The sequence below is a fragment of the Betta splendens genome, chromosome 13 (genome assembly GCF_900634795.4).
Source record: "Betta splendens chromosome 13, fBetSpl5.4, whole genome shotgun sequence".
Classification (NCBI taxonomy): domain Eukaryota; kingdom Metazoa; phylum Chordata; class Actinopteri; order Anabantiformes; family Osphronemidae; genus Betta; species Betta splendens.
Genome location: NC_040893.2, coordinates 13,589,752 through 13,607,512, shown reverse-complemented (window position 1 = coordinate 13,607,512; position 17,761 = coordinate 13,589,752). Strand labels below are relative to the sequence as shown.

The window sequence follows — 17,761 nt, the reverse complement described above, 5'->3', positions numbered from 1 at the left end:
CAAAGAAAATGACTCTGTATGAACTGTAGATGAATTACTTCCACCAGCTGCACAAATAAAAAGGTCCAGCGTGCTTCACTTGAACTAAAACCAGCTGTGGTGCGACACAACACCAGTTCAGCGAAGTAAAACGTCATTTCTGTTGACGCCACAGGGGGGCAGCACAGACTCCAGCAGGAGCGGGTGCTGGTAAAAAACCAGAGCATCAGAGGACAAATATGTGACGACATCTGCGGCGTCTGTAAAGCAGCTCTTGTTTGAAAACAGTGAGTTCGCTGGTGTAACCTGAGGTGACTTCACCACAGGCTGAGGCGCTTGTACACAAACAGGCCTTGATGCCACACCTCTGCTGTGTCACCGCCCCCAGTCACGCATCATAACAGTAACATCACATTGTATTTTACATTGTTATCACAATGATGATGATGATGATGATGATGAACATATAAAAATAAAACAGCACGCATCCTGAGCTCAGTCTGGTCCTTTCACTGGCATAAAACCAGGAAAGATGAATAGAAGTTGACTTTTAGTGGGTGAGACACAGTGAACCATGATGTGGAGTGAAGTGGTTATATAATTAATGTTGACTGATTAAGTCGACTTAGCACGAACAGAACGTTAAAATGCGTGGTGCATTATTAACCAACCCATCCATCAAACACTGAAAGCTTTGTCATGTAATTCTTTTTTCCCAGGCTTCCTTCAGTGGGATCAACAGTCTCAAAGAAGTGGATAGTAAAAGTAAACATAGGAAGTAAAGAACAAACCAACTACAGCTGAGGCTTTACAATATTGATGCTTTTAGTGGAGGAACACCCATCATCCCTCCATTTTCTCTGCGCTGTGGTCATCCAATCCTTCATGTTTTTTCCGATCAGGCCTTTTTTTTTAATGGTGCGTTCAGGCAAATCAGATCTTCTGTAAGCTGCTCTCTCAGTCACCAGTGCTTCATCATCTGCACTCAGAGGTAAAACGCTTTTCTGCAGAACAGAGTGGAACAGTCACTTTGAGCTTTACAATCACTCTGCTGTAATTGGGGCCTTAAATTACTGCAGCGCCACCCTTGCTAATCTGGACCTTCTGGCCGGTGGCCATTTTCTTTTTTGAGGGCCTCCTTTTCAGAGACGCGTCCTACATGCCTTTGCTAAAACTGGATAAGAATGTACTTTTACTAGCTTGTTTCGGAGCCACGTAGTTCTGTTGATGCTCGGCTGAGGAAGACGTTAGTCCTCTGGGTTTGAAACGAGCACATGATCACAAATAGTCTTGTGTTGGGGCTCTTTGTCGCTTTGTAGTGTGCGTCTTTGTGCAAATGTGTTGCACTGTTCAAACTCCTGTCAAGTATTTGAGAATTAATTGCAGCCAATGATATTAGCTGATTTGAACTTTGCACTGATTTTAATCCCGATATTGACAGTGGAGCCACATTTCAACCCTTTCATTTATTTGAACAAGCACGTGGGACAATAAAGTAAAATCCTATTTTCGTCATTAGATTCTTTCCTTTTTTTCTGTCCTCTCCTCAAACCCCTCCCTAATTCCATGGTGCTGTCTGAGGTTACTCTTGGATTTGCAAGTGCTCTGAGTCACAATCGCCATTTAAAAGGCTTTGCCATTAACTACACAATCCATCACATTGAGCCTCGCTGGACTCTTAGTGTTCGTGCAGCCCACACTCTGTCAGATGCTGCTCTGCTGCTGCGTCCTGCTGGCGCTCACGGCGGGTCCGTGTTCGACAGCACCCACCCTGAACCCGGACGCGGTCTCTCCTGCACCGGCACCGGTCCACCTGCAGCTGGCCACAGTAAGTGTGCATGTGAAACCACACGTTCTAGTGCTAGGAGGTGTTTTCAGTGGACCGGTCGCTCCACTGAATGAGGGATGTTCAGTAGGAGGAAAAGATGGAGAAAAGCAACTTCACCTTCCTGAGTTCAGGTACAAATAGATGTACAGTAATGTTGCATATTGTTCAGCATCTTCAGCATTTTGTTTTCTATATATTTATAGTTTTATTTTTGTTTTTTTTTTTCAAATAATGCAACTTGCATGGGATCTTATCTGCATTTATAAAGCACTGTGAATCAGTGCTCCACATTTTTGGATTTGCTGTATTTTGTAGACAAACCACAGTTCGTTCAGTTTGCTCTTCACGACTCGACGTCTGACGGGGACCTTTAATCCCCTCCTAGAAATACCTCCAGCAGTTCTACCAGCTGCAGGAAGAGCCTTCGGGGCGCACAAAGCGGAGCGGACCGTCCTTCGCCTCAAAGGTAAAGGACATGCAGCTCTTCTTCGGGCTCAATGCAACCGGCGCGTTGGACCCAGAGACCCTGGAGGTGATGACGCGGCCGCGCTGCGGCGTTGCGGACGTGGAGGAGTACAGCCACGTGCAGGGGACGCGGTGGCACAAGAGCGTCATCAGCTACAGGTGCGCGGCCGGCGGCCTCAGTGACGCGCTGAGCCGTCCCTTCATGCAACTCACCCCGGTGATGTCGCCCTTTGCAGCATCGGCAGCTACACCAGGGATTTGCCTCGTGACACCGTGGCCTCTGTGATCGAGTCGGCGTTGAGCGTTTGGGCCAGAGCCAGCGGCCTGACGTTCGTTAGGTCGCAGACACGCAACGCCGACATCATGGTGGAGTTTGTGACCAACAGTGGGTTCAATTCCATATACAAAAACATATAGAAATATTATTTAGTACGTTCTGTTTAGTCCTGAGTGACTGTTTCTTGTATTTCATAATGGTTAATGTACAGATGACCATAATAGGAGGACAGATTTACTGGTGGCGCAGTGGTTTTGCCCAGTGCTGCCTTTAAAGCGTCATCAAGCCATCAAGAGGGAAAAGGAACCCGTCATTTTAAACGACGTGCGAGAAAATTGCTGTGTGGTTTGTGTTTCATGCTCGGCCTCGGCTGCGCGATGAAGGCCACGGTGACATGTACCCGTTCGACGGACCCAGGGGCACGCTGGCCCACGCCTTCGGACCGGGCTCGGGGGTGGGAGGGGACACGCACTTTGACGACGACGAGCAGTGGACAGCGGGAGATAAAGGTGCTGAACTGGATCAGCTGATGTCAACAGTCATACATAAAGCAGCATATCTCAACTTATCTTATACCTTGTTTCAGGTTTCAATCTGCTACTTGTAGCAGCACATGAATTTGGCCACGCGTTGGGCCTGAAGCACTCCACGAACCCTCAGTCGCTCATGTATCCGACCTACAAATCCACACGTTCAGCCAACCTGCTGTCGAGAGAAGACGTGGCCAATATCAACGCTCTATACAGTAAAACCGTCAGATCTTTGAAAACTCTAAGCTGTAGATGTTCTTTCCCCATAAACACACGTCTGTCTGTCTTGTGCCTGTCAGATCCAGCCAGAGGTCGTCCCAGTTACTTTGTGAGGTACGGCTGGAGCCCCTGGCTGTCGGGGCCCCTGTTCCCACAGCGTATGCACAACAGATGCGCTGCAGACCTGAGCTTTGATGCAATGTCCACTCTGGGAGACGCCACCTTCTTTTTCAGAGACAAGTACTTACACGACTTTACACAGAGCATTAGGAATTTATCTCCAGCAGATTTGAGTCTTTCCCATAGAACAACCCTTAGTTCTAATTTATTCTGCGTTCACTGTAGCAATACTTTTTGTTTATTTTATTTTATTTGAGTCAGTGATAACTATTTTCCCCACCAGATATCTTTGGATAAAACACAATGAGCAACACGACATTAAAGAAGGTCCCATCATCAACTTCATGCCTAAGATTAAAAGCAGCATCGATGCAGCCTTCTGGGTCCCTCGGCGATCCACAGCTTACCTCATTCATGGTATCTACTGATCACTGCAATAAATAATCAACAAGACTTAACATCTCATCTAATTTCAGGCTTGTAAGACCATTTACAGACTAAAAGACGGAATCACTCCAAACCAGGATGATTATTAGATACTCATTATTCTGTTTTAAGCTGTAAATCCTCCGACTGAGATACAACTGATTTAGTTCAATTAAAATATGGCATCATCCATTTTGCCAATGTGTTTATCTAACAGGATCCATCTTCTGGACCGTCAGAGGCTCTCTCATGAGGGGGAAGCCCAGGCCGCTCAGCCATTTTGGATTCCCTGCGTGGGTGCAGGACGTTGACGCTGCCGTGCACATGGTGAAAACAGGACGCACCCTGTTCTTCATACGTGACATTTACTGGAGGTATGGTGATTACGCGAAGATGAGCCAGCTGAGCCCTGCGTCTTTTTAGCTTATGAATATACATGTAAATATATTTAAATCTGACTTGGGCCTGATTCAGGTTTTTCCATTGTCATTTGGGCCTCACACATTGAGCAAAAGCCTCAGTCTGGACTCATACGAAAGCATCCATAAACAAAAGCTTTGACCCGACGATCGTGACTCACGTCTGTTTGTATTGTCTTTCAGCTTCAATGAAAACCGGAGGGTTATGGATTTCGGTTACCCAAAGTACATCAGCGAGGACTTTCCAGGAGTCAACACAACTATAAACGCAGCCTTTCATAAAGACGGTGAGAGTTTGTGTTTTCCAGTTCACTGTATGTTTAAATGATCAGTTTGTTTAATGTAATTTCACCAAAATCTAAATGTACAAGATCAAGATCATGTGGACTCACAGGGCATGTGGTTCTCCTCTATAAGCAGTATAACGTTACCTGATGTCTTATAACTGCCAGGAAAAGTGGGTCCATAAATGTCATTACCAACAACAAAACACAAAAACATCACAGACAACATGAAGCAAGCATAATGTGCACATGACTTTGTTTGCTTCTTGCTGATCGGATATTTCTTATCTTAGGTTTCATCTACTTCTTTGTCGGACCACAAGTCTACAAATACGACTACTCCCAAAAACATGTTGTTGGAGTTGAGACAGCGAATTCCTGGCTTGGATGTTGAAATTCTGTAAATCCATGAAAACGCAACAGTTACCTGGGAAACTGCAGGACCAGTGTAACGCGGCCTCTGTCACTGAGTTTTATGGATCAGTTATCATATTTTTGCCAGAATACAGTATCTGAAACTGATGTTTTGTGTGTGGTTTTTAAATGTACATACTCCTACATCATACACACATACTGTAGCATGTACAATATTCAAAGTCCAGATGTAGCATCTAAACGTTTCATTCGAGGATTTATCTATCTGATACATATATAATTATAGGAAAATATTTAGGCTTACATTTCACAGCTTTATATGTTTAAATGACAGCTTGTTTTAATTCAGCCACAAGAGAGGATGAGAAATGAGAAACACTCGAGACCTACTAAATTTTCCTTACACTGAGCCACAGCAGCAAATGTTTACAGGACATAAATTCTCACTTTGATGCTGCCTATGACATCCATTCCCAAGGCGCGGCACTCGTACTCACTGGAGGAGTAATGACATGTCTGCAAATCATTGCTTGGGGTTTGTCATCGTGACAGGACGGGCTTTCCAGTGGGAGGGCAGCACAGAGTCAAATTACAGCCTTGTGCAACAGGAGGTAATGCACGGTCCGGTCACGTGTTCCTCAGCAGCTTATGATGGTAAGTTGTCCAGGCTCCAGCTGTAAGTTCAGCTTCTCCTCCAGAATCAGGCAGGTTGAGGCTCAAGTGCATCTCAATGAATATGAATTCATTTAAAAATGATTCATACCAACTCTGTACACTTCACTAGATTGATTTTTTTATGTCCATGTATAACTGTGGACTAAGACTTTTATTTGCTGATCAAAGGAAAAACATCTGAGTGGACTTGTCAGAGGTCATACAGTAGGTTTCCTCTGAACACATCCCACATTTACAAATTAAATAGTTTAAATGGAATTACACTGTTCCTTCCAGCCATAACAGGACTTAATTAAGTTGAACATTATACAGTTAGGAAACATTTTAATCAATTGGTTGTTCGCTGTAATTAGGACCACAGGGTCCCATTTTTGGCCACATGAAACGAGATCAAACAGAGGAGGCGAGCTGACTCACGGGTTGTTTGTGAACCTGCATAAATGAAGTATTTTGTAGTTTAGTGTTGCACTTGTGCCTGGTTGAGGAAAACAAATAGAGAAGATGAATAGCTGATCGTATCAACCGCAACGTGTTTCTGTCTTATGTATTTCAGACGTATCACTGAAATATTTCCCTCTGCCCAGTTTAAATGTGTGGAATTGTATTTGTTGTGCATCGCACAAGAGAAAGAGAAACAACATGTTCCCATATTCCAGATAATCCCTGCAACAAGCTGTCAAAATGTTTTGAGATTTCAGTTAATTATTTTGCTGCACCAAATAGATAACACAGTAGTTCAATCCATGTTGATGTCACAGTAAATGAGCCCAGTCTGTCCTCGTATCCATCCTTTACTTCAAATTACTTTTTGTTCTTATTCTGATTCTTCCTCTTATTTGCTGGTCGTTGAGATAATTATACTATTAATGTAATTGCTGTGTTGTTTTCTGCTCAGATTTACAAACTGTACATGCTAACAAGATCTTACCAGCTTTTTAAACACAGTTGTGAAGTAGCCCAAAGTGCCATGAAAATATTCCCCGACAATTACACTTCCACCACCAGCAGCTTGACTCATTTAGGCAAGACAAGATGTTTCCATGTTGTCACCCTGTTTCCATGAAATTCTAAATCTATGGTAACTGTATCCTGGTTACCTGTTTCTCCTTGTTTGGTGTTCTACTGTGCCAAGCTTCCAGATCTGGAGATACTGCTGTTCATACCTTCTTTGTTTATTTGCGTTCCTGTTGTGTTCACTCACAACTCACCATCATGTTTTCCTTTGATTTGTTTCAATTGAACTGTTGCTTTGAAATGTCACGTACAGCACGTCTCATAGCTAAAATAAAATCAGATGTTGGCAGCATTTGTGGGAAATAAATGAAAGAACGCTGCTCCAAGATGAAATCAGTTCGTTGACCTAATGGAAATTCTATGATATCCATATAAACCTGGAAAGAATAAGTTGTGACATGTTGGTAACAGTCATATTATCCGTGTCCCTTTCTGACAGAGATAAATTTAAATACAATGGCAGAAAAAAAAATTCAAGCAGCACACAGCTATTAGATATTGTATATTTTAGCGCTGTCATTGAATAAAAAAACAAACAACGCCACTCTTTGTAGCCCGTGCTGTGATCAGAGGAGGATTACATCTCTAAACACCATTCCCTCACACAGTCTGCATTTCCTGTGTCCCACCCATGGGTGTGGGAAAGGTTCCATATCATAAACAATGTTTTCAAAATCCAAATTCTTTCAGTGAGGCCAGAAAAGGTTGATGTGAATGTCAATACAAAAACGAGAAGATTAAAGAAGATTATGGGTGAACAAGAAGACTAAAATGTCTTTCACAATCATAACCCTCAACACACACCATTTTTAAAATGTATGCATGTATGCAAATAGGTAGTTACACAGGTAGAATTTAAAAGCTAGTAGGCCTTTTAATTGCCATAGTTAGTCTGACACTAATTATAAATGTCATTGGTAACGATTGGAAATTATAAAATAATGGCACGAAAATCTGTAAAATATGAAATAAAATAAAAATAAAACTCCACAAATATAAGTAACAAGGGATGGTCGTTTGCTGCATGTCATACCTCATTTCTTGCCCCATTTCTTTCTTCTGCTAATAATGATAAAAAGCTAAGAAAAAAATGTTATTTATTACTAGTTATTTTTAACTATTTTTTCCATACAAAAAAATTATCAATCTACAAATAAAATAAAACAAAGAAGCATCATTTAAAGACTAAGCCTGTGTCGCTACATTAGGTTGTCTCAATCAAGCTCAGTTTTTTGTTGAATTTTTATATTTAACACTAATTTCAGCATTTTTTTTATTATTCTTTTATTTTGTTTTCCAATTTAGGTGAAAAAAAACAACCACATTTATTTAAGCGTTATAAACCGGATATCCGGCAAGGTGCGCTCCGCGTTATTGTCCGGTGTAGGTCGCCGTCGTTTGTTCCGTTTTGATAATCGGGTCTGCGACGATATATACACAGTTTAGCGATACTTGCGGCTTTAATTAAAATACTTAAATAGATAGTCGGTTCAAAGCTTTGCAATAGGAACGTCTGGACGACTGGTTCTCGTAGCGCCGTTTAACATTAACGTACAACAACTCTATGTAAACAATACGATGAGGACGACAAAACGTTCCCTTTGACATACGGAAACAAACAATCCTAACCAGAGATTTGTGGGTTTTTACCGGTACAGTTCTGTTCGTTTAAGGTACTTGTGGGTTTTACGATCGATTCATCTTCATATTATGTTATTACGCCCTCCGCACAACAACATAACAATCCTTGCTACAGTATAACAGAGGGTACTGTAATGTCCAAATGGCTAATTCCAGCTCAGCGGATCAGCTGCTTGTAGCGATATTAATAACCAACATTATTGTATTTTCAGTGTAGAAGAGCGTCGCTGCCTCCTATGGAGTCCCTGAACACGTTCGAAGCTGAGATGGAGGCCGATGGACAGGGGAGCTATTCGCTGTTTCCAGCCTTGGACAGCATTGCAAGTCTGTCGGGCACCGCTGAAACTCTGGAGAGGTTGTCAAAAATGTAGTTATATGTTGTTATAAAATGTCACGGCTCCTTTATAAACCCCACGAACTGCTAAGGATACAAAAAATCCCATCAGCATTATCATTAAAGTGTCCATCAATAGTTAAATAGTAAATCAGCATAACAACAACCTAACATCTAAACCTCTTTGAAAAGTGCTTATAGTGTTTTTAAAATGTGTCTTATTTTGTTTTTTAAAGGGCAGATACTAAACAGAGTTTTGTCCTTGTAGTGAACAACCAACAGAAATTGCAGAGAAGCCAAACCTGACATGGCTGGATGCTGCACAGGTGTCTGCCCATTTCCTTCCATAAATTCCATTGTGAATGGTCCGCTGACCTTTTGTGTAATGAGTGTTTTTGTTTTCCTTTCATTCATGTAGATTGTCTTGGAGGAAGCGGGGCGTCCCATGCACATAAAGGAGATTAAACAGAGAATCATTGACAGGGGTCTTGTTCAATCAAAGTACAGCAACATTCTCACTTTCACTACTTATCTTATATATACTGCCATGTGGTCAAAACTGTGAAACATTGAGAATTATTAACTGCTGATTTGAGCTTATTGTTGGTCTTAATTTCATAAATAGCCAGCAGACACATTACGGTATCTGCTAAATTAGTTCTCTCCTCTGCAGTGCAAAATCAAGCCTGGAAGCTGTCATGTACCGTGAGGTAAGGAGGAGGTGTGGGACTCTGCCTGACAGCAACCTCTGCTGTTCAGAATTATATCTTGCAGCTCCATTTAGCTTATGTGTATGTGTGTCATTTGTATTTATCTTCTTTCTTTCTTCATATTTTTCCATTGTGCTTCTTTGACTTAGTTCCACAGTTTAATGACAGTCAGAGGTTTTGCCCCAATCACAACAAAGGATTCACAGAATCCAGCCTTGAACCTGCTGTATCTAACAGTGATCTCAATTGTGACCCAACCTTTTCGGAATCAGATCTGGCCCTGTGCATTTGGGCTCAGTCTCACATTATGTTTCAGACACAAAAAGGCAGCAGGAGATTCAAGAGGATTGAGAACAGAAATGGAGTCTTTGCACTGCTGGTGAGTTATATGGATGCTAATGCCATTTTTACACAAACACAATATGATATAATACATTTAAACATGCATTCAAAACTTAATGAATAAATACTGCGGCAGTGCTGTTGCAAAATCCTGAGCCTTTAATCGTATCACTGTAGACAGGCAATTTGTGAAAATCGGCATTCTATATACACAAATTATGTTTCAGTTTTAGAAAAATATAAGTGTAGTGGAGATTGACTACTGTATCAATTATTTAGCTTAGAATATATCGACTAATGTAAACCCAGCATAGACATATATATTTGTGTCAGTGCGAAAATGTAGGTAATTACTTAAATAGGAAATCCATTTCTTTATTTAATTTACTTTAATTTATCATGCACATTTTTTAACTTCCACTATCAAATCATTTCAAGTGGAAGCTACATCAGTGTTGGTGTTTTGTTTACATTTTCATGTATATGTTCTTCTAATATCCTGAAGGCAACACACTCTCTAGACTTCACTTTCACTACATATGAACAGACCTCTGTCCTTGTGTCTCCTATCACAGAATGATGAGGAGCGACAACAGGCCCTGCAGGCCTTCACTTCACAGTCTTTCCTCGGCTCTCCGCAGCAGCACACCATCTCCAGCAGTGGCTCAGGTACCTCAGCACCCGCCTTCCCGTCTCCCACTAGTTCCTCTGACCACAGGGTCAAGATGAAGAGAGGGCAACGGAAAAACCAGAACGAAAAGTACAGACTCAAGTATCTCAGGCTGCGCAAAGCTGCTCGGGCGATGATATTTGTGAGTGAACTGTTGATCAATGAAAACCTTTGCCTTTGTCTCAGTCTAGTTTAGATGTGAAATATTTGTGTAATATTTCACAGGAGAATGCAGCTCTCTGCGATGAAGTTGCCCACTTAGAAGAGAAGTTTCTGAGAGCAAAGGAGGAGCGGAGGCGAGTTGACTTGTTTCAGATACGCTTATGATTTTCATAATGTTCTAAAAATAAGGACTTAGCCATCTGCTGTGTTCAGCAAGAACTTACCTAGGCATCTAGCAGTGCCGTCTTGAGTGATGGATCTGTTTCTGTGACGCCATATGTTGGGGTTTCTGGTGAACAAGTGCACATTTTTTACCTCGTGATCTAAAATGTAATAGTTAATTACAATTTCCGTTTATATTTACCTCCAGGTTTCTACTGAAGTCATTGTTGCAGTACCAGTCTTTGTCGGAGGGAGAGATGCTGCCCACGCTAAGCTCAAGCTCTCATCCACCCGTGCCACCGGTGGCATTAACCTCAGGTTCGGCAGGAGCTTCGGGCTTGTCTGGGGCACACAACCTGTCATCAGCGATGTCGACGGGGGAAGAAGGACCTCTCAAAAAACCCAAGAAAGAGAGGAAAGAGCGAGGCAGGGAGAATGGAAAGGAAGAATGTGAGTGCTCTGGGGACATATGAATTTAATTTCGTAGGTATAATAGACTCAATTGTTGTATTCTCTCTTAACAGTAGTTCCAAAAAAGATTTCTAAGAAGAAAAAACTTGCAGATGGCTCTCGGAAACTGGTGCAGCCTATTCCTTTGGATTCATCTGGTCGTCCCGTCTTCCCCATTGTACTGGGAGGTCTAACGATCTACAGTCTGGGAGAGGTCAGTGTCTCATATGAGTCAAATACTAGAATTATTATAATTTATATACAGTTTTAAAAGATGGTCAAAAACAAACATAGACATGAAATTTACTCTAAAGTCAACCGCTTGATTGCTCGTCAGATCATCACAGACAGAATGTTTTTCCATGATGAGTGTGCCATCTACCCGGTGGGCTTCTGCAGCACACGAGTCTTTGCCAGCATGAAAAATCCTGACCAGCAGTGCCTCTACACCTGCCAAATCAAGGATGGAGGCACAGGTCCACAGGTACATGCACACACAGCCGTGGTTGTTTTTCGTAATACATAAATGTAAATTTATATGATCAAGCATGCACAGTTTTAGTAAACATATTTTTTTTAGAGCAGAGTTTTTGGAAAAGGAGTAAATGTTCTGGTAAATGATTTTTACATCCTCGTCTACTTCACACCTGCCAGCTAACATTAGCTCTGTTATTGTGTTTTTCCGTTAGAATGTCAGGCTGAGGAGGTTGAAAGCGTCTGAAAGCTCTACAGAGCAGGCTTTGAATGCATGTGCTAAAAATAGTAAAAAAAAAACATTGATAAAATCACTTTTGAAATGCAGCGAGCTGATGAACTAAATGCAAAAATGGTGTTGTGTAATAGGTTTCAACAAATTTATAATTAATCTGTTCCTGACATGCAGGAGAAACAAATGATTGTTGATCGCTGAACAACAAACAAGAAATGTCGTGTGTTAGAGTGGTTGGATCTTAATTCATTGAAACGGTGTTTGCAATGGGCAAGACTTTATCCCTAATTTAAATTTTCTTAATTGATTATAACCCTATAATCAAAAAACATGTTGACATGCAGTCAGTTTTCTGCCTCTTTCTTCTGTACTGGCAATGAACAAAAGCAGAAGCTGTGACTTTGAGTTTCATGTTTGCACAATTTGCATTTTCAGCACAGTCAGTGTGATTCAGCAGTAACACCAGTTATCCTGGGTGGGCTTTCACTACAAGCTGTCAAAAGGTTGCCACAGTTTGTGTTGGTTTAGGCGGATCTCCGTGTGATCTGCCTCTTCCTGTAATCCCAGACTTGCTCTGTGGGGGCCGTGCCATCTGCTACATGAGTCCCTGTTCTTCCAGTGTCTGAAGATAGTTCTTTTTGACTCAGGCTGCATGTCTGGGCTCATTGTCAAACTAAAAAAACAATTTGGAACTGATCAGTCAACTCCCTCGGTTTATGTATAATTGCTAAGAATCTAAACATCTAGAAAATCCAATCAAATTTTACAGTAATATGTTTTTTAATATTTGTAATTCTAGTACATCTGACATGTTATACTATACAATGTCCTGAAATATTTGTAGAAAGAAGCATGAACCCTGCTTTACTGACACATATTCCCCATTGCCACAGTTTGAAATAGTGCCTGAAGAAGATCCTCAGAACGCCATCGTGGCCTCCTCTGCCCTGACGTGTCACTCCAACCTGCTGAAGGCCATCGCGTCTGTCAGGTGCCAATATTTGATTCTGACATTGAAAAATGATTCTGATTCTGAAAAGCTTAGTTCGTGTTCATAGTCTGCAGGAACTAACAGCTATAATGTTTAGTGTTTTCTATTGTAACATAGTTTATATCACATTAACTATAATTGTGTATCTCTTGACCATGTTCTCCCTCTAGTTCCAAGTCAGTGGCACCAATCGTGCCATCAGGCGCAGACTTCTTTGGCTTCTCTCACCCCACCATCCAAAATCTCATCCAGAGCTGTCCTGGAGCTCGGAAATGTAGCAAGTAAATATTTGTCCTTCTCCATTACACAATGAAGATAATGATGTTTTTTGGTGAAATGGAAACCAAATAGTACATCTATTGGATCACTTACATCTATAGTAACAATTCATTAGCTTGTTACATTTTTTTAGTTCATTACAGTAATATTTATAATCACAGCTAATATACATTTGGAGGATCAGTCATTGAGTTTTTTATTTTATTTCTGATTTGTTTAGCTACAGGTGGATTCGGTTTGATGTCTGCCGTCCTGGTGATGGTCAGGTTCCTCACAGCCTCTCAGAGGATGATGCCTCTGTTAACTTTGATGCCTATCAGAGACACCAAGGATTTGATGATGGCATCAAGACAGACCACATTACAGGTTACTTGCATTTATGTTAGCAATATTTTATTTTAGCTTAATTGTATATAACTTTATTATATTTGCTAGTAGAGCTAGAATTTAAACTAGTCCAGTAAAAAATGTTTCTAATGTTCACATGATCACTCAGCCCTACACTGACACAGTTCTGTTATCATCTCCCATTGTTAGGACAGACAGCGCAGTCTCCTAGCTCATCTCATCAGCACCACCTGACTTCTTCAGCCATGATGCCCTCTACCTCATATTTTAGCTCCTGATTGCCTGATGCTTTATGGCACAATCCTTCTTTCAGTCTTACACAAAAGACAAAATGACTTGGTCAAGAAATTTTTTCGTGTAATGAACCTGTTCAAAATTATGCAATTTATCATCCATCTTCTAGCTATACAGTCATGCTGTGAATGTCTGCTAGCACAGTTAATACTAATATACTGGATGTGTGCCTCATCTCCCAGTACAAAACACCTTCAAAATGTGTGGCTGCTCTAAGCACCTGCGCTGGATTGGATTCTGGAGTTTAAGTTGACGTTATGAGTTGACGTAACTGTGGATTACATAGAAAAAATATATAGATTCCATGTTTGACATAGAAATATTGATTTGTCATTTATTAGTTCAAATTACAGAACCAACGGCTTTGTAAAGCCGTTAGATTCTGTAAGTACTTCACAACGATGCTCCATTGTTCAGGCCGATCTGTTAAAGAAACTAAAGACATTGTGTGACTGGTGTGCTAGACTGGAATTGGTAAAGTTATCAACCCTAAAGGTAACATCTGCTCTTTTGTAAGATCTGTACTTCTGAAATGTTGCAAATATTAAACCTGGCAACACAAAAGTCAAAATATACTGTGTAACACATCTTTACACATCTGTGTCAGCACATCTTGTATCTTGGGCTCTTGGAAACACTGACAATAAATGTTATTCCTGGTAAAGCAACAGTCCACTGTCAACATCATCTGGCACTTGTCTTCTTCAACAGCCAATCAAAATAATGTGCCATCTGTGTTTATGTATGTACATAAAAGACAATTCTAGTTACATCATTCCTTTCCAGCTTCCAGTGTCTTTTGTAGGTAGCGGTTGATAATAAAAGGAGGTGCTGGTAAAATCCTATTGGCACTATAGATGGGACAGGCTTTAAAGTCACAGGGCCAGTCTCTCCAAGCATATCGCAGGGCAGCTACCTCTTTAGTGGGTGGACACATACTGGCACAGAGCTGGACAGTGGTTGGACCCCAGTGCATGATGGGAGCTGGAACCCAGATGGACGTAGGCCCACACGGAGCTCCAAGCTCTGAGCAGCAAATCTTAATCAAAGGAAAAAATAAAAGTAATTGACTCGCACTCAGTTATTTAGCAATAAATAAAAGACCAAATATTATTAACTTTTTTTATAATAGCTAACTTTACCTCAAAGATGTCTTTAGACGGAGTGACTGAGACTTTCTGGTTGTAGGTAATGTTGACATATAGCTGCACGGACAGGATTTGGGAGGGGAATGGTCCAAGGAAAGACACCTTTTCATGATAAGCCACTGCCCTTGCTCCTAGAGTCAGCCGGTGTGCTACATCCTGCTTGTCCCGGGGATGGATCCTGAAGAAGAATCACACATAGCTGGAGCTTAAAGAGCTAATATACTAGCAGGAACTATAAGGAGGATCCTTACGTTCCGTAGGGTGATGTTTCATCTGGTAAATCCAAAGCAACAGCCATGAAGGTTCGATGCATCTTTGGGTTCGGGACAAAGCCAATGTCTGCTGTCTGGTGCCAGCGGATGTTTGGGAAACCATCGTCTAAGGAGCCTTTTTGGTAGGTACACAGCTGCACAAAAACACATAAATAAAACAATAAGAATAAAGGTAAAGGTGTGTGTGTGTGTGTGTGTGTGTTAATAACACAGAAGATCATCTAAAATTTACAAAAAAATGAATTTGCTTGATACCAGCTGGAATGATGATACACCTATTAAGCATAAATACACCTGAACAAATCCGAAGGGGAAGTCCTTAGCGGTCTGCCCCCCTGAGCCCTGGTGAAAAGCCATTCTCCAGTCAGAGATCATAGCAGGGAAGGAGCAGTTGTATTTGTCCTGATGATAATCTGCATTAGCTTCACCTGAAAAAAGTAAAAAAAAACATTGTATAAGTCTGTTTTATACTCAATAATAGCAGTAACAAACATCTGTCCTTTGATCAGGTGGATTTACCTTGATACCAAATGGCTCCTTTGATCGTCATGTTGAGCAGTGGGTGGATCATTGAATTCCACAGCACAGAGTTTTTCATTTCGGGAAGAGAACTATAAAATGATAGTGAAAAACAAAAAAATCCACTTTGATCATTCACCAAACACCAAGTTACTGAGAGAATGAAAAGATTAATAACCGCTAATCATCCATGTAGCTAAATTCGATGCGCTTCTTAAATCAGACACACTCATCTGTCTTCGTCACCTGTTTGTATTCGCCTCTAATCCACACTGCTGCAGGGCTCTTGGCGATGACCAGGACTCTATCGGTGTGCCTCCCCAACAGGACTCCACCAGCCCCACAGGGTACTTCAGGTTCTCATACATGTAACGCCCGAAGAGCCAACACACTGCCGAGAAGTTTGCTACACCTCCTGCAAAAACAACACAGAGTCAGAACTCTATGAAAACGCTGGGAATCAGATAAATGACTGTTCCACAATTTGTGTAAATATGAATGCAGTCAGTTTCCTATTCGGCTCCCCAAACTAAAACATTAGTACATAATAAATAATCAATTATACACATTCTTGACTCACTTGCTGAAGGGACAGACCAAGGAAATTCCACTTTGATCAGATCAGTCAGCTCAGTTTCACTCTGCCTGAGGGCTACCATGAAAGTCCTCACATGAGGATACGCTGCCGCGAGGGCTAATTCCTCTGACGCGTTAAAAACCTATCGCAGAGTGAACAACTGGATAAACACACACGGCTTCATTAGGCTAAAACATGAACACCCCTCTGAGATGTCAGCGCTACCTGAGAGGTCTCGAAGTACATGTTGCTCTGTCCTCCACACAGCCAAACGTCCCCAAACAGCACATCTGTCAGCGTGGCCGAGTCGCCGTCAACAGCTGCAGCTGTCACATTATAGGGCCCACCTGGGACCACGGGGTCAAGGGTCACTCGCCAGATACCTGTGTAGGTAATATTAAGAAAAAAGCATGTCTATGATGTATGTAATGGAACAAAGCAACAACACAGTAGTGTAAATGTGAAGATGAACTCCTCAGGTCCTTTACCCTTTGTCACAGACACTGGTCTGGTTTTCTGCACACTGGGTCCCAACAGGGAGACGGTGACCTGAGCGCCCTCGGGGCCGTAGCCCCACAGCACGGCTCTGTCTGGAGACCTCTGCAGCACCATGTGGTCGCCGTAGTAGGACGCAAAGCGCAGAGCCCCGGCTGCGCACGATCAAACAAGACTTTTATTTACGTCTCACTTCCTGTCTGGGCCACAGCTGTCACCGAAGGCTAAAGAAAGGTAAGTAGCAAACGGCTCACACAGTCCCGCTCTACTCACCGGAGTCGTGGAGGAAACATAGCAGCGCAAAGACGACACGCGAAGTCGTTGCCATGGCGTTAGAACAACTGGGTGACCCATAAAACTTCACAGTCGAGTCGCGGGACGGATCCAAACGCCGGAAGTCAAGTCACGAGTACGGCGATGTTGATGTCGACGCAATCTATGGGGCGGGGCCAACGCCGTTGCCGTGGAGACGTAGCGACGCTGAACGATCCCAAATATTTTGTTTTCACAGACGTTCAGTAAAACAATTGCTGTTATTAACACGTTTCCAGTTATTTACCATTAAGCGCAAATAAAATATACCATTAAGCGCTAATAAAATATACTGAGTAATAACACAAACAGTCTAGTCTGTTACACGCAACATTCCTGATTTAACAGCCTTTACATCATCACCCTGACCTTTATCCATGTGATAATAGCAAACAGTGAGTGCTTGTAGTCCTTATAATCTAAGTGTGACCTTCAGATTGCTCAGTTTTCTACCATGAGAGGAATCTTTGTGGAAGCCAAAGCAGTTAACTTCTATAAAACAAAACACAAACGTGAAATATGAAACCAGGTGTAATAAAATATTCAACAAGTTACAAGCCAGGTCTCTATTTATTGAAGCATTTACGTGTAGAGATATCTCATTTTCTGTTAGCATTTTAATTAACCAAAGCAAGCATACAGAGACTGTGATGGGCGATTAACACGCAGAGGAATGGAGGATTAAAATACTATATATTAATGAAGTGAATTTTATATATATACATATATATTTTA

At 41.7% G+C, this 17,761-nt stretch overlaps 3 protein-coding genes across 8 annotated transcripts; 2 read left to right on the top strand and 1 right to left on the bottom strand.

Annotated features, from left to right (window-relative positions):
* The first annotated feature begins 1,567 nt into the window (after positions 1-1,567).
* Positions 1,568-5,228, top strand: LOC114868594 (matrix metalloproteinase-20-like). The gene is made up of 10 exons (XM_029172332.3): positions 1,568-1,807; positions 2,193-2,431; positions 2,509-2,657; positions 2,933-3,058; positions 3,136-3,294; positions 3,379-3,538; positions 3,702-3,835; positions 4,062-4,218; positions 4,447-4,550; positions 4,841-5,228. Exons 1-10 carry the CDS (start codon positions 1,688-1,690, stop codon positions 4,939-4,941), a joined length of 1,449 nt encoding a protein of 482 aa, XP_029028165.1. The 5' UTR covers positions 1,568-1,687; the 3' UTR covers positions 4,942-5,228.
* A 2,745-nt stretch (positions 5,229-7,973) lies between these two features.
* tbrg1 (transforming growth factor beta regulator 1) lies at positions 7,974-14,371 on the top strand. 6 transcript variants are annotated; one of them, XM_055514050.1, is made up of 15 exons: positions 7,974-8,284; positions 8,465-8,619; positions 8,855-8,912; positions 9,005-9,087; positions 9,260-9,296; positions 9,613-9,675; positions 10,214-10,450; positions 10,534-10,604; positions 10,841-11,082; positions 11,160-11,296; positions 11,420-11,566; positions 12,685-12,782; positions 12,953-13,063; positions 13,282-13,427; positions 13,599-14,371. In XM_055514050.1, the coding sequence occupies exons 2-15, from the start codon at positions 8,489-8,491 to the stop codon at positions 13,685-13,687; spliced, it is 1,650 nt and encodes a 549-aa protein (XP_055370025.1). In that variant the 5' UTR covers positions 7,974-8,284; positions 8,465-8,488; the 3' UTR covers positions 13,688-14,371. The 6 variants fall into 6 exon arrangements, with proteins under 6 accessions (XP_055370025.1, XP_055370024.1, XP_029027861.1 ...); XM_055514049.1 differs by having other exon boundaries at positions 7,975-8,284; positions 8,470-8,619; positions 11,157-11,296; XM_029172028.3 differs by having other exon boundaries at positions 7,975-8,284; positions 8,465-8,607.
* Positions 14,024-17,147, bottom strand: siae (sialic acid acetylesterase). The gene is made up of 10 exons (XM_029172031.3): positions 16,988-17,147; positions 16,708-16,869; positions 16,445-16,602; positions 16,223-16,361; positions 15,889-16,057; positions 15,643-15,734; positions 15,418-15,551; positions 15,103-15,257; positions 14,846-15,029; positions 14,024-14,742 (listed from the first exon to the last, which is right to left on the bottom strand). Exons 1-10 carry the CDS (start codon positions 17,040-17,042, stop codon positions 14,476-14,478), a joined length of 1,515 nt encoding a protein of 504 aa, XP_029027864.1. The 5' UTR covers positions 17,043-17,147; the 3' UTR covers positions 14,024-14,475.
* Positions 17,148-17,761: the final 614 nt, after the last annotated feature.